At 37.9% G+C, this 16,506-nt stretch overlaps 1 protein-coding gene across 3 annotated transcripts in view; it reads left to right on the plus strand.

Moving 5' to 3' along the window:
* The window catches only part of EPS15 (epidermal growth factor receptor pathway substrate 15), a 164,535-nt gene that overhangs the window by 76,811 nt on the left and 71,218 nt on the right, over positions 1-16,506 (plus strand). For all 3 annotated transcript variants that reach the window (XM_023188907.3, XM_023188925.3, XM_026454167.2), the window contains exons 9-12: positions 3,317-3,406; positions 4,345-4,490; positions 7,420-7,576; positions 11,667-11,752. In XM_023188907.3, coding sequence (XP_023044675.2) covers positions 3,317-3,406; positions 4,345-4,490; positions 7,420-7,576; positions 11,667-11,752 — 479 coding nt within the window. The remainder of the gene's footprint in view (positions 1-3,316; positions 3,407-4,344; positions 4,491-7,419; positions 7,577-11,666; positions 11,753-16,506) is intronic.

The raw sequence follows: 16,506 nt of genomic DNA on the forward strand, positions 1-16,506 counted from the left end.
CACTATACTTTTTCATAGTTAACGGTTTATCTTGGATACCTTTTCACTACGAGAGCCCCATGATTCTTTTTTTCCTGGTTAGCATTATTCAAGGCTACCGACAACAAACTGCATCCCATTTAAGTATATAATTTGGTGAGTTTTGGCAATTATATGCCTGAAGGCACCACCACGGTTAAGACACACAATGTTCTTTATGATTTTTTTAATGCTTTATAGTATTTCATTATATAGATATACCATTTTTTAAAAATAATTTTTTTACCTTAACTTCCCAGCGTAAAGTATACCATAATTTTTTAAACCAGGTTTTGTAGATGGGCATTTGGGTGCTAATACAAACAGTGCTGCAATTAATAATCTTTTTCATACAGCATTTCATATGGATAGATTCCCAGATGTGGGATTGCAGAGCCAAAGGGGAAATACATTTGCAATATGGTAGATGATGCCAGTTTGCCCTTCAAAGGGGTGGTACCAATTTGAGCATGTTAGGGGAAGAAAAATAATTTTTCCTATATGCTTTTAAGTTATTGACTGAGAACCCTGTAACAAAAGATAAGAGAAAAACAAGTTTATTAACATATATATTTCATATATACATGGAAGAAACTCAGGAAAAGAGTTAACTGTCTAATAGATGTCTTACAACTCAGGCTTGCTCTTGCTCCTGCTCTTGCCATGTGACACGTCTGCACCGCCTTTGCCTTTTGCCATGGTTGGATGCTCCCTAAGGCCTCACCAGAGGTAGATGCTGGAGCCATGCTTAGTACACCCTGCAGAACTGTGAGCCAGTTAAACTTGTTTTCCTTATAAATGACCCAGCCTTGGGTATTTATTTATAGCAATATGAAGACGGACTAAAATACAGCACCCCAACGTGGCCTTTCCATCCTAGGAGCTGCCCAGGAGTGCCCTGGCTCCTGCAGGGCAGCAGTTGGGAGCCTTATGTCCCACGTTGTGCCCAATCCTCCCATCACCACAGCTAGCTGAAGCCCCAAAATACCAGGACACATTCTCTCCAAACTCTGAGCTATTAGGAATACCTCCTTGACCATCTCTCGAGTGATCCAGTGAGAAAGAGAAAAAGAGCGGCTTCTGACATCCAGCCACAGCCGGCACTCAGAGCGAGGCCATGTAATTTTCCTACTGAATCTTCAGTGGAGCCTCCCTTACGCCTTTTCTACACCCTGGAATCAAGACAAGCTGCCCTGCACTTGGAGTTTTTTTGCATGTCTAACAACCATGGCTCCCTCCTGGACTTGTTCCTGTGGTCCCACCTGGAAGCCATTCAATGCAGAGGAGGACCATTTCCCATACCCCCATGATTGCACCCTCAACCAGTCAGCAGCAAGCACCCATTGCCTAGCCATCCCCACCCCTTCCCCAAACTGTCTGAAAAACCCTAGCCCCTAAATTCTTGAGGAGATTGATTTGAGTAATAACTCTATCTTCTGTGTGGTGTGACCACTTTTGCATCAATTAAACTCTTTACTGCAAAAGAAAAGAACTTAGCCTAATATAGCATCTTTAACAAAGAACAATGAATTTTTTTTAACTCTTATTTTAGGTTCAGGGGTACATGTACAGGTTTTTTTTTTTTTTTTTTTTTTTTGAGGCGGAGTCTTGTTCTGTCGCCCGGACTGGAGTGCAGTGGCCGGATCTCAGCTCACTGCAAGCTCTGCCTCCCGGGTTTACACCATTCTCCTGCCTCAGCCTCCCGAGTAGCTGAGACTACAGGCGCCCGCCACCTCGCCCAGCTAGTTTTTGTATTTTTAGTAGAGACGGGGTTTCACCGTGTTAGCCAGGATGGTCTCGATCTCTTGACCTCGTGATCTGCCCGTCTCGGCCTCCCAAAGTGCTGGGATTACAGGCTTGAGCCACCGCGCCCGGCCCCAGGTTTGTTATATAGGTAAATTGCATGTCACGGGTTTGGTGTACAGATTATTTTGTCATTCAATTAATAAATGATAGGTAGTTTTTTGAACCTCTTCCTCCATCCACCCTCACATTGGCCCCAGTGTCTGTTGTTCCCTTCTTTGTGACTGCATTTACTCCATGTTTAGCTCCCACTTAGAAGCAAGAACATGTATTTGTTTTTCTGTTCCTGTGTTAGTTTGCTTAGGATAATGGCCTCCAGCTGTATCTGTTTTGCTGCAAAGGACATGATCTTGTTGTTTTTATGGCTGTGTAGTAGTCCATGGTGTGTATGTACCACATTTTTAAAATCCAGTCTACCATTGATGGGCATTTAGGTTGACTCCATGTCTTTGCTATGGTGAATAGTGCTGTGATGAACCTATGTGTGCATATGGCTTTATGATAAACAATTTATATTCCTTTCGGTATATACCCAATAATAGGATTGCTGAGTCATTGGTGATTCTGCCTTAAGTTCTTTGAGAAATCGCCACACTGTTTTCTACAATGGCTGAACTACTTTACATTCCCACCAGCAGCGTAAAGTTTGTTATATAATTCTTCTGGCGACACCTCTAGGCTGATAAGGGTCTGAAGTCATTTTGGGCAGGAACTGTTATCCTTCCTTGTAGAGAGGGCAAGAGGGACACCTTTGTAAATTTATATCCTGCTTTTAGGCATAGAGAGGGAGGGCAGAGAACTTTTTTTTTTGATGCTACTACTTCTCAGTTGCTTTCAGTTCAAAATAATCCTTATGCCAAAGTGGAATGTTTTGGGGTAGCATAGTCTGCTACCGCTCAGCTCCCATCAGCAGTGTAAGAAAAGTTCCCCACAGTTTAGCTAAAAAAGTATGTTATGAAACTTGGAGTTTTTGCCATTTAGGTGGAAAATGGTATTTCAGTATAGTTTTAACTTACAGTTTTCATCTGAGATTGGGCATATTTTTGTATGTTAAAGAATGGACCATTTAAGGGATTTGCTTGTCTGTAAAATATCTCTTCAAACTCTTTTTCCATTTTTCTGTTGGACTTTGTTTTTTTTTTTCTGTTAATTTTTAGGAGCTCTTTATATATTAGGGAGTGTACTTCTTTCTTTGCAGATGTTGTCTTCTCAAATTGTTGTTTGCCTTTGACATTGCAAAAACTTTAGTTGAAGGGTGCATCTCTAAATTTTTACTAAGGATATCTTCCTAAATATTTCTTACTTTTTATTTTTTTTCTTTTTCTCCCTCCTTTCTTTCATCCCTCCCTCATTTTCCTCTTCTTTCCCTCCCAGCCCAATTTCTTAAAAAAGGATTTGAGAGCCTAAAGATGATTTATCATTGAACAATAATCAATTCAGTGGGTGAATGTTAAGTGCTTTTAATATATGTGACCCTGGTTCATTTATTTTGAAGGCCATGTTTTTGGTATACTGTGCACTGGAGAAAGAACCTGTGCCAATGTCCTTGCCTCCAGCCTTGGTGCCACCATCTAAGAGAAAAACGGTCAGTATATCAGGCTCTGTGCGGTTGATCCCCTCTTCTGCATCAGCCAAGGAATCTTACCACTCCTTACCATCTATAGGCATTTTACCTACCAAAGCACCATTAAGACAGGTATAGATTTATCAGTGTTAAAGGATTTTTTTTAACAAAGTGCATGGTGTTTAACAGTTTACTGTTTGACAAAGATAGAGCAATTAAAGGGATAAAAATTTTAGAGCACCATCTGGTTGAACCTACATAATGTGATACTCCAGAGAAGATATATTCTTTCTACATTTGGCCTTGGGTCATATGAATGGTTTATTGACTTTATCTTGATCTCCCTGGAGTTAAAGTTAGAGATGGAAGATGCTCCATGCTAACATGGCATGTTTACCCTGGCATAATTAATAGTTGTTTTTATTTTTGTTTGATCTCAGTTAACTCTTGATTCTTTGGGATCAAATTATCGAATTCTGGGTTGTCCAAGGCTTTTTTTTTCTGCCCCTAGCCTGCCTCTTGTCAGATTGAGTAAAGGAAGATTAATGACAGGATAGGCAAATCAGCCAGTTTGGCTATGGTTAACACTGCTGGGTCAAACTATAAAAAATAACGATTGAGAATTATCTGAGTATTTTGTTTATACAGACTTTCAGTTACCTATATTAATGTGGGCATAAGTCAAGAGTTAACTATGTTTGAATTTACTCGTTTCTTAATAAAATGTGGAAATGTGCACCTATAGATAAATCCTAATTGGCCTGTATTTTCTTCTGTTATTTTGTCTTCACCACAGCATTTTGATTGAGATGTCATATGGAAGTGATACATTGTTGCTCTGAGTTAGTAGGGTAGAATTGTTCAGAATTTGTGATGGATACTGTAATGGATTGAAAGAGTGACACTTCAAAGTTTGTTTCATTTTGGCAGAAATACTGTTTTTTTCCCCCCCCCCGTAGTGGGTTGTATCCCCTGCAGAAAAAGCTAAATATGATGAAATCTTCCTGAAAACTGATAAAGATATGGACGGATTTGTGTCTGGACTGGAGGTCCGTGAAATCTTCTTGAAAACAGGTTTACCTTCTACCTTACTAGCCCATATATGGTAAGACTTTATTTGATTTGATTTTTTTAAAATATGATTTTGTATCGTTTCCAGTTTCTGCATTTTGATTTTTAGTCATTTGTAAATAGGACAGTTTTTGTTTCAGAATTTTTATAGAGAAAATCAGAATCTGAAGAATTCTTCTGGCTAATGGACAAAAGCTTGAGAATGGGTTACCTGAAGCTTTATAAGATTGACAGCATCGGCTGGGCGCGGTGGCTAATGCCTGTAATCCCAGCACTTTGGGAGGCCAAGGCAGGTGGATCACCTGAGGTCAGGAGTTTGAGACCAGCCTGGCCAACATGGTGAAACGCTGTCTCTACTAAAAATAAAAGAAATTAGCCAAACATGGTGGTGCGCACCTGTAGTTCCAGCCACTAGGGACGGTGAGGCAGGAGAATTGCTTGAACCTGGGAGGTGGAGGTTGCAGTGAGCCAAGATCATGCCATTGCACTCCAGCCTGGGCAACAAGAGTGAAACTCCATCTCAAAAATGGGATGGGATGGGATGGGATGGGATGGGATGGGACGGGACGGGACGGGACGGGACGGGACGGGACGGGATGTTAATTGTTGCTAGAATATTAAAATCCAGCTTCTGTTTATATCAATTAAACTTAAAATTTTCAGAGAATCCAGATATATGAAATTTAAACAATGTAAAGAATAGTATCTTCAAGGCATACCTGCATAATTTTATAGTGTATATGTATACTTTCATACCTTCACATAGGAATAACATACTTGGTCCTTGAAAAAGACAAACCCTAGGCCGGGCGCGGTGGCTCAAGCCTGTAATCCCAGCACTTTGGGAGGCCGAGACGGGCGGATCACGAGGTCAGGAGATCGAGACCATCCTGGCTAACACGGTGAAACCCCGTCTCTACTAAAAATACAAAAACTAGCCGGGCGAGGTGGCGGGCGCCTGTAGTCCCAGCTACTCGGGAGGCTGAGGCAGGAGAATGGCGTAAACCCAGGAGGCGGAGCTTGCAGTGAGCTGAGATCCGGTCACTGCACTCCAGTCCGGGCGACAGAGCGAGACTCCGCCTCAAAAAAAAAAAAAAAAAAAAAAAAAAAAAAAAAAAAGAAAAAGACAAACCCTAGTGTCTTTAATGAATTTCACAGAAAATGAGATAACGTATATGAAAATGCTTTGGCCGGGCGCGGTGGCTCAAGCCTGTAATCCCAGCACTTTGGGAGGCTGAGACGGGCGGATCACGAGGTCAGGAGATCGAGACCATCCTGGCTAACACGGTGAAACCCCATCTCTACTAAAAATACCAAAAAAAAATTAGCTGGGCGAGGTGGCGGCGCCTGTAGTCCCAGCTACTCGGGAGGCTGAGGCAGGAGAATGGCGTGAACCTGGGAGGCGGATCTTGCAGTGAGCTGAGATCCGGCCACTGCACTCCAGCCTGGGCGACAGAGCGAGACTACGTCTCAGGAAAAAAAAAAAAAAAAAAAAAAAAAAAAAGAAAATGCTTTATAGCCGGGCGTGGTGGCTCAAGCCTGTAATCCCAGCACTTTGGGAGGCCGAGGCGGTCGGGTCACGAGGTCAGGAGATCGAGACCATCCTGGCTAATACGGTGAAACCCCGTCTCTACTAAAAAATACAAAAAACTAGCCGGGCGAGGTGGCGGGCGCCTGTAGTCCCAGCTACTCGGGAGGCTGAGGCAGGAGAATGGCGTGAACCTGGGAGGCGGAGCCTGCAGTGAGCTGAGATCTGGCCACTGCACTCCAGCCTGGGCGACAGAGTGAGACTCCGTCTCAAAAAAAAAAAAAAAAAAAGAAAATGCTTTATAATGTGTCTGCTGCCAATCCAACTAACGATACCAGAGGTTATCTTCAGGTTTTCAAGAGGCAGAAACCTCAAAAGTTGAACCACATAGTTGTAAAGAGAAACTTAGAAAAGAACGGAGGCAGACAGTAAGTAGATCTGCCTTAAAAGAAACAAGAACCCAAGACTGGGAAAGATTAAATATGCATAACTAGTAGTAGCTGCCACTATTGAGTGCCTAGGGTAGGCACTATACTCAATAAATGGCAGCTGTCACTGGCTTGATGTGCCCAAACTTTTTATATATCCTGTCTTTAATTCTCATAGTAATTTTACAAGATGGGTGTTATCGTCTCCACTTTATAGATGAGGAAACTAAGGTTTGGAGAGGTTAAAAAAATTTAGCCAGGGTTACAAGAAGAAATAAGTAGAAAAGCTGGAATTTAAGATCTATGTGACACATAGTCTTTTTAAGTATGTAGTCTTTTCATCAGACCCTACTGGCCTTCAATGAGTTAAACAGATCAGGATTTCAGAAAGCTGAACTTCTTTTTTTTACTTGCAGAAAAAGAAAATAGAGTAAAACGTTTGCTGTTTCTCTTCAAGTGATTGTGTAAAGCTTTCCAGATTGCTGCCTTTTCCTCACATGTGATTTCCATTTGCAGCTGTTCATTCTGCTTTGGCTTGGTGATCCTTGTATCCTCCTACTCCAAGAGTTGCAGGAGGCATAGCAACATGAAAATTGTGCTTGTTTTAGACTCCTTCTAATGCCACCAGTGAATCAAATTTGTTGAGACTTAGGTTTTATCTTTAATATCTTTTAATGTTAAAAATGTGTTGGGAGTAAGGAATGTTAGAATTCTTTGGCCCACCACAACTTTTACTGTATAGTGGTTCTGAAAATTGGTAAGAAAACGCAAAGTGTAAACCCAGATTAGAGGCTCTTGCTCAGCACCAGGGTGAACATTTTCTTTTTACCATCTTAGCTGATCTACCTCTTCGAACAGTTGAGTGAGTTTTTAATAACCTGCAAGTTGGTGTGACTGTCTTTTTAAATTCACCACATTATTTTTAAAAAGCTGCATAGTGGTACTTTCTCTCTGGACTTTTTGCAGTTGTGGCACTTATATACCGTTTATTTTGTTTATTTGTGCAGGTCATTATGCGACACAAAGGACTGTGGGAAGCTTTCAAAGGATCAGTTTGCCTTGGCTTTTCACTTAATCAGTCAGAAGTTAATCAAGGGCATTGATCCTCCTCACGTTCTTACTCCTGAAATGATTCCACCATCAGACAGGGCCAGTTTACGAAAGGTAAGAAAGCTTAAAAGAAAACCTGAATGCATTAATTTCAAAGGAACAAATACTATGTCAAAGTACAGATTCAATTTGGATGGAATAGAAGAGAAAATGTATCTGGCTAAGAGCAGAACAGTATACTGTTTGTGGTTTAGTTTGTGCCTATAAATATGTTGGAGTGCCTTGTATAACATCCTTGGCTAGTAGCTTGTTTACGCCATTCATTAAACATGACAACTATATTTCCAATCTTAAAATTGGAAAAATGTGGACTTATTTTTCCTTTGCTGGATTTGTGAATTAAGTTTCATGAATAGATTATAAAAGGAAAGCTATAAAAATTAAATTACTGTGTTTTACTTGATGATTCACTCTTACATAAAATGATACGGATTTGAAAACAGAATCTTGCATATGATGGTTGCTTGGTGCCAATTTTACATCAAAAAAACTTCCAAGGAAAACATTATGTTGAGGATATATCTGTGTGGTTTTTGCCATAGATGACCTTTTATTCCTGAGTGTACTGCTGAATTTCATATTTGAACAGCTAGAAGTGGGTTTTACCTAGTTTTGGTTTCTGGACAGCAGTGAGAATTTTCAAAACTTCATTGTTTTAGTCATGCCTTGATTTTTCTCTCATGTAGAAACCCTTCCTAGTATGATGCATTTACAATATCTTGGCCTTTAGTAGACCTTTGAAAGGACTTGCATACCATAGTGGCTATTTGCCTTCAAAAATAAATACTTTGTATTTTTAAATTTCTTATGGCCTATAAAGTAACCATGGCTATGGCGATTTTACAGGGTTGTTACACAGTAATAAGAGTTGTCAAATGTGTGGTATGAGGAGAGCTCTTTAAAATATAGAATATTTTGGGTTTTGAATTAATTTTGTCACATGGTTCTTAAAAATCCCAATTTAGAAAGCTTAACAAAAATCAAACTGGGACCGAGCACAGTGGCTGACACCTGTAATTCCAGTATTTTGTGAGTCCGAGATGGGAGGATCACTTGAGGCCGGGAGTTCCAGAACAGCCTGGGCAACATAGCAAGACCCTGTTTCTACAAAAACAAAAAAATCAGCCAAGTGCATTGGCACTTACCTGTAGTTCTAGCTACTCGGGAGGCTGAGGCAGGAGGATCACTTGAACCCAGGGTCTTGCAACAGAGCAAGACCCTGTCTCTTAAAGAAAGAAAGAAAGAAAATTGGATTTTTTAAGTAAACTAAATGGAATTTATAACTCAGGTATGGAGAGTTACTTGCAGTAGTTTTGGTCCTTATTTGTAATAAAATAAATATTATCTGCTTTGTGAGTTATTGGGGGGGCATTTTGTGAATTTTTTGATTCCTTATGGACATGGGTCCCTTAAGTTGTGGAAAAGACTGAAAGTGATGCCACCCAGAAAGATAAAGGTTACTGAATTTGCATTTTTGCTCTTTGCTATATAACTGTACCTCAGTTATGGAATACTGTGTTGTTTCATGCTTTCTTTCACCTATGCAGACTGTTTTTTTTTTTTTTTTTCGCCTTCTTCATTTTATAAACTATTCAGTTGCCTACCAACACAAATTACAGATACGACAGAAATTTCTGGAGCAAATTAAGTTTGTTCATTGAAGTCTCTATGTTAGTAGATGCTTGAAGTTGCATGAGGTATACAGTTGTCTGAAGTTCATTCACTAGATCATAGATACATTTGTCTCTTTATGTCAGACACCAACATTATTCATGGAAATGGGAATTTATCACTGCTGTCTTATCTATTAACCCAAAATTTTAACTTTAAAAATGAAAACTTGCATTGTTTTATCTTTCAAATAACCTCTTTTCTCTTTAATCTGTTTTTTTTAGTACTGCATTTTTTGCAGCTTTGACTAATCCTTTTTTGAATGTTGCTTTCCTTTCTGTGTTTTTTCTAGTTTGGACTATTTTTTCCATTCTGCAGCACTCTGCTTTTCGCCTTTCTTGTACTGTCAGTTTCTTAACTCTACTCTCTCTCAAGGTTAGAGCTTTATTTTATGCCTTTTTTAGCTTTGTAGTTTTTGGTTTACAAGATACATTTTGAAATGAGAGGTTTTTTATTCAGCAAAAAAGAGAAAATTCCTAAACAGCATGCTTTTGTCACATGTCACTTGGTCCTTGTGTGCATTTTAGCCTACCTTCCCTAGGCTCTCTGATCCACTTAACATCATCAAAGTGGAATTTTTGTGTAATATACAAGATAGGGTGAGAGAAAACATTTTGAAAGAAGGGGACATGCTATATATTTTTCCTCATATATCCTTCAAATGCTACATAAAATATTAACTAAACTTTTTTCAGTATCTGAGGTGTCACTTTCTAGCTTGTTTGAGGTTAAACTAATTTGTCTCACTCTATCTTCTTATTTGATGATAATTTTACAGTGAAGACTATAAAATGTGAGTCACCTTTTTTTTGAGTTAGAGTGACAGAGGAGGTGGGGTAGTCACAAGTTCTTTGGTACATTTGCCCCTCTGATAGCAAATTTTTCATAACATTTAAGTGAAGTAAGTTACTCCTGCTGATAAAAGTGAGACCAAGTGCTAATGTTTCATTTTGTTTAGCTGTCTGGCCAGGCCTAGCTCATAGGTCAGGTTTAGACAGAGTTAAAATACTAGTGAATACTTGTCACATTCAGAAATCCACTTTAAAACACCTAATTTAATTTAACATTGATACGTTTTTGTGTATCAGTGGAACACAGAAAATAAGAGGTGTATTTCATACAAAGCTATAATTAATATAAAATTGAGATTAGTATTAAATCTTCCTAGATGAATTTTAGTACTGATAGTCAAAACAGCTTAGTACTAAAAGTGCAGTGTGGCATAAAGAAATATAAAAGGAATTACTTGCTAAATTTTGTTGATGTACCTGTTTTATCAAATTTACTTTTAGAGTAATAATTTTATTTACCTAAATGATCTTGATATGCAAGTGCCACTGGGGGCATTGCGTGAAATAGCACTTTAATCAGAAGACTCTTGATTAAACTGCGTATTGGCTGGGTTCAACTTTGAGCAAGTCATTTAATCTGTTTCCTCAGTTCTAAAATGGAGTTAATAATAATATCTGCCCTACCTACTGCCCACTTTACAGATTAGTGTTGAGAATTAACTAGTGGAATTTAAAGTGCTTAGTGAATTGTAAATGAGTATATAAATGTGAGGAGATGAGATATTGTGTGCTTTTAGGTTTCTTCTATTGTGCAAGCTGTTGATGTAAATTAACTATACAACAACATTAAGTATTAACACTAAGTCTTATGTTCTGTTATATTATATAAAGTCAGCAGTATATCTTAGTTTTTACATGTTCAGGCCTCAGTTTTAACATTTCCAGATGGTAATTATCCTGTTATTTGTTAATCTGGTTGTAGCATTGGGTGTAGATGAAATGTCTGAGGAAGCATTTATTTTTTCGCTCTGACTTCAACCAGCTCTCTGGGGCGTCAACGATAGTTTACAAAGGACGTAGAGCCAAGGTAGAAACAACTCAATGGGAGGCCACATATTTTAAGAACATATTCTATTGAAGAGTTAATTATAACAATAGCTTACATTTATAGAAGGTCACAGTTTGTAGAATGATGATTTACTTTAAATAAAATAGACATAGTATGTAAAAAAAGTATAAATTCCTTGAATTAAATAAAATCAGCCACTACTATAGTTCTGAGATTCAACAAATACAAATACAAATAAATCACCATCAATTTTTCTAAGAATTTATACTTCGGTGGAGGAATTAGTTTATGAATCTGGCATCTCTTTTACTGCAAGGTTCTGAACAGGCTAGGATCAAGTGACAAAGACATTCAGATTGGAGGTGGGGATGGGGTACGTAGTATAGAATAACAGTTTTCAGAGAATTTAAGGGAAATGTAAATGTCTTACTATATAATTAAGTATAAAATTATATATAATTGCACTGGATATGATTTTTTTTAATGGAAAGTGTCAGTAATAGAGTAAAATATGAAATACTTTGTATCTGGGTAGAGCTTTAATATTTTTAGTGTCTTGTTATATATTGCATAATGTTATAGTAATGTATAATTGTGAACTTTTTGTTTTTAGAACATCATAGGATCAAGTCCTGTTGCAGATTTCTCTGCTATTAAGGAACTAGATACTCTTAACAATGAAATAGTTGACCTACAGAGGTATGTAAAGCAAAATTACAGCCTACTCATAAACACACACACACACACACACACACATACACAAAGTACATACATGTATATATGTATACAACCTCCTCCCACACACACCTTTCTGTTTCTAATGTATATTTTGATAAATGCTACCTTATCTGGTTAAGTACCACAGTTCTGTTTGAACGGAGTTAGGGTACTTCATCATATATGAGGCAGCCTTTAATTGCAGGACACACTATATACTTATGTACCACTGAAAAGTCACTTCCAAATAAACAATGACATGCCATTAACTATAAGGTACTGTTTGGTTTCATTTAGAGAAAAATACGAAAACATGTATATCCTAGAATGACTGAAAAATAGTTTTTCTCCAACCTTAGATATTTGAATAACATATTAGAAAAATGTTATCATTTAATACATTTAATAGATGGAATGTTAAATTCAGACACCATGCCAAGAGCTTTCATAATTATTATTTGACCCTCACACAAACCTTGTAATTTGAGATAGGTGGTGGTGTTTCTATTTTACAGGTAAGAAACTTAAGATGCTTAGATTATTTTGCCCAAAATGATACAAGCTTGTCAGCTGTAGAGCTAATACCTGATCCCAGGACTACTTTATTCTAAGTTGAATCTTCTTTCTTATACATAGGTACTATGTAGGAAAGACTCAAATACAATTAGATTTGAATCTGAGTATAGCAGATAGTATTGGTACTTCCTTAATTTCCGTGTTCCCTGGAAACTTTGTAGTAATACTGATTGTAAAAATGACTATAAAATAACTTTTTAAAAATAAGACAATTTTTCTGTCTACAAGACATTGTATCTAAATATTCACACCAATCTTTTTCTTTTTTTAACCCTCACAACACTTTGAAGCAGATAATGGCTGATATACTTCATTTTACTGACAGTACTGAGACATAAGGAGATTAAATGAGTTAACTGCCTTATATGGCAAGAATTTGGCAATGATCTTAACCTTATCTGTGAGACTATATTGAGATTTCTGTAGAAAAACTGGTTGTTAGAATTTTTCAGTTGTAAGAAAGAACTAAACCCAAACTAACTTAAAGAGTGAAATTTATTGACTTGTGAAACTGAAACCTTTCAAAGGTAGGGCTGGCTTAAAAGCATTCCTTGATATTGAGGCTCAGATGATATAATCAGTTCTCTTGCTCTCCATTTCTTGTTTCCATTTCCAGTGGGTTAATTTCATTCTCAGATAGACTTTCTCCTTATTTTGGCAAGAGGGCTATAGTACATCTAGCTACATGTACTTATAATTTCAAGTTTGGTGAAGAGCGCCTCTCTTCTGGCATTTCCTGGAAAAGACCTGAAATTCAGTCTAATTGGATTGGCTTATTGGTCTTTTCCTATGACATAAAACTTCTAATACGGAAATCCGACCAGGACAAAAAACCCTTCATGGTGATTGTATAGTTTAATTTTGTCCTTACTCATGGGAAAAAAAAAATCAAATCCAGAGTCACACGTCACGTTAAGAGACAGTACTGGTATCAAAACCAGGTTGTATAAGTTCAGCATTCTTTCTGTTGTACAATTCTGCCACTCATTAGGATTTTTAAGTTTTTGACTTTGGTTCAAAATAGAAGTAGTAAACACTTAATTACTGAATCTATAATGGTGTTTAGGCTTTTCATTTTCATGTGGTCCATAAACATTTTTGCTTCCCTATATATGTTATATACATGTTATAGTAGGTACATTTGAAAATAACTTATCTTCTGGGCCTCTTAAGCCTATGAAAATGGATACATACACCAATATTCTAGGACTTGCTTGATTTGACTTCAAGTGTACTTGTTTAATGTATAAAATATTTCTATAATGAATTTTAATGGGAATTAGAGCATCATAGATAAAATGCTCTTACTGTTGAAAACATTATTTGTTACACTTTGGTCAACTAATCTTTCAATAACTTTTAGTAACTATAATGTTAAGTTGTACCAGTGGCAGTCTTAATATAGTAAATGACAGCTGGCAACATGAAAATAACGTACCTAATATTTTGTGACTGTCTTGTTATGAAAATCAGAGAATTTCAAAACCTTGTTAGTTTTTAGGGTGTAGTCACATTTTATAAATGTGTGATGTATTTATACATGATTTGGCATTTGTGAAAATATTTTTGCTAGACTTTTATTTTAGGTGAGATCTACAGTGTAGGCAACTTACATAATCTGTCAACTCCATTAGTGTCATAGTCAGACTCATCCCCATGCTAAAATTATAGTTGTTAAAATATGCTTTTGTAAATAGTTGTATTAGGTCATTATCACCAAATCTTCAAGATATTACATTATAAAAACCTTGGTTTTTATTTTTGTGAATGACCGTTTTTTCCGTGCAAAGTTAAAATTCTTCAGCCTTTAATTTTTTTTTTTTTTTGAAACAGAGTCTGGCTCTGTTGCCCAGGCTGGAGTGCAGTGGCCAGCTCTCAGCTCACTGCAAGCTCCGCCTCTTAGGTTTACGCCATTCTCCTGCCTCGGCCTCCCGAGTAGCTGGGACTACAGGCGCCCGCCATCATACCCGGCTAGTTTTTTGTATTTTTTTAGTAGAGACGGGGTTTCACCGTGTTAGCCAGGATGGTCTCGATCTCCTGACCTCGTGATCCTCCCATCCCGGCCTCCCAAAGTGCTGGGATTATAGGCTTGAGCCACCGTGCCTGGCCTAATTTTTTTATTAATATATAATAAGGATGTGATGAGTGTGACTACAAAACAAGAAAAAATAATTTAAACAGATTTTGTTTGTGGCTTTTACTAAATTGTTACCTGATAAAATGTTAGCCAGTTCTTTGGTTTTGAGATGAAGATACTTAGTTTTAGTCCAGGGGCTGGGCGTGGTAGCTCATGTCTGTAATCCCAGCAGTTTGCGGGGCTGAGGCAGGTGTATCACTTGAGAGTTCGAGACCAGCCTGCCCAAGATGGTCAAAGCCCGTTCTCTACTAAAAATACAAAAATTAGACAAGCGTGATGGTGCACATCTGTAATTCCAGCTACTCAGGAGGCTGAGACAGGAGAATCACTTGAGCCTGGGAGGCAGAGGTTGCAGTGAGCCGTTGCACTCCAGTCTGGGCAACAGAGTAAGACTCGTCTCAAAAGTCTTACAGGGATCAAACCTGTAAGTAAACAGCATGTATGATGTGAAATTGTAATTACTGTATAATGAATATAGTGCTTTACAATACTTTTGTCTTAATGATAGTTATAATACATATTCATTGTAAAATTCAGGAAATAGATAAATGCATAATGAAAAAAGGAATATGTTTTTTAGAATCATATTTTGTTTTAAGCATTGCAAACCAGTGGAAATATTGAAAGCAGTATATAAACTTGAGTTAGTTGGGTAAAGAATGTTCTTTGTTATTGGTCAGAAAATGAGATTTCATTGTCTTTGTTTTCATCTTTAGTTCACCAAATTGTTTCTTTTTTTTTTTCTTTTTTTTTTTTTTGAGATGGAGTCTCGCTCTGTCGCCTGGGCTGGCGTGCAGTGGCCGGATCTCAGCTCACTGCAAGCTCCGCCTCCTGGGTTTACGCCATTCTCCTGCCTCAGCCTCCCAAGTAGCTGGGACTACAGGTGCCCACCACCTCGCCTGGCTAGTTTTTTGTATTTTTTAGTAGAGACGGGGTTTCACCATGTTAGCCAGGATGGTCTCGATCTCCTGACCTCGTGATCCGCCCGTCTCGGCCTCCCAAAGTGCTGGGATTATAGGCTTGAGCCACCGCGCCCGGCCCAAATTGTTTCTAGTAGAAAATATAAGACATTGGGAGCTTGAGGCGAGATACCTTTTGGTATATTTTAAACATTTTTCTGTGATTTCTTCAACATTTGCTATTAATTAATTGACTTAATTATGCCAATTAGATCAAATTGGTACGATATTTTTAACTTAAGGAAAAGCAATACAGGTAGTTGTCATATAACACTCATCAAATACCCGAATCTCTTACTTGTGCTCAAGACCTGTATTTTTCATTGCCTACTAGTGTTTTCATCTGAATATCTAGTAGGATATGACTTGCCTGATTGTCCCCTCACCTCTGTTTTCTATCTCCCTTGTCAGTGACATCACCATTCACCTAGTCACTCAAGCTAGAAACCTAAGATTTTTCTTCTTCTCATCTTCAGTCTTCTACCTTTGCAGTGTCTCTTGAATTTGTTCCTATCTTCCCTTTTGTCTAATCAACTTCTCACTCTTCAAATCTCACCTTAGACATCATTTCCTCTGGGAGATGAAGCCTTCCTTGACTTTACCTCCCAACCTCTATTCTCTCTTCAAGTCTTATTTAAGAGCCTATTTTATGTAGTCTTTATATTTACAACTGTTATAACATTTATCATACTTTGTTGTAATTCTGTGTTTTTTTAATCCCCAACTAGATTATGTGCTTCTTAAGCACAGGGGCTGCTTGTATCCCTAGTGTTTAGCTTATAATAGATGAGAAAATAATCTTTTCAATATTGTTGAAATCTGTCTTCTCTGTTCTATGTTTCTTTCTTAGTTTTAGCCTTTATATTTTATCTGGATCATGGCTATGACCTCCTCATTGGTCCCCTGCTTTGAGTCTTTTCCTCCTTTGGACCATCCTACTTCCAACTGATACATAAAATACAACTCAGATCCCTCAGTGACTTCCCATCTCCAGCTGAATCCAGTTCACTTCTTTGAACATGGCGTAAAGGCTCATCCTTCATGGTGTTCACTTGGCATCCTGA

Source organism: Piliocolobus tephrosceles, chromosome 1 (genome assembly GCF_002776525.5).
Source record: "Piliocolobus tephrosceles isolate RC106 chromosome 1, ASM277652v3, whole genome shotgun sequence".
Taxonomy (NCBI): Eukaryota; Metazoa; Chordata; class Mammalia; order Primates; family Cercopithecidae; genus Piliocolobus; species Piliocolobus tephrosceles.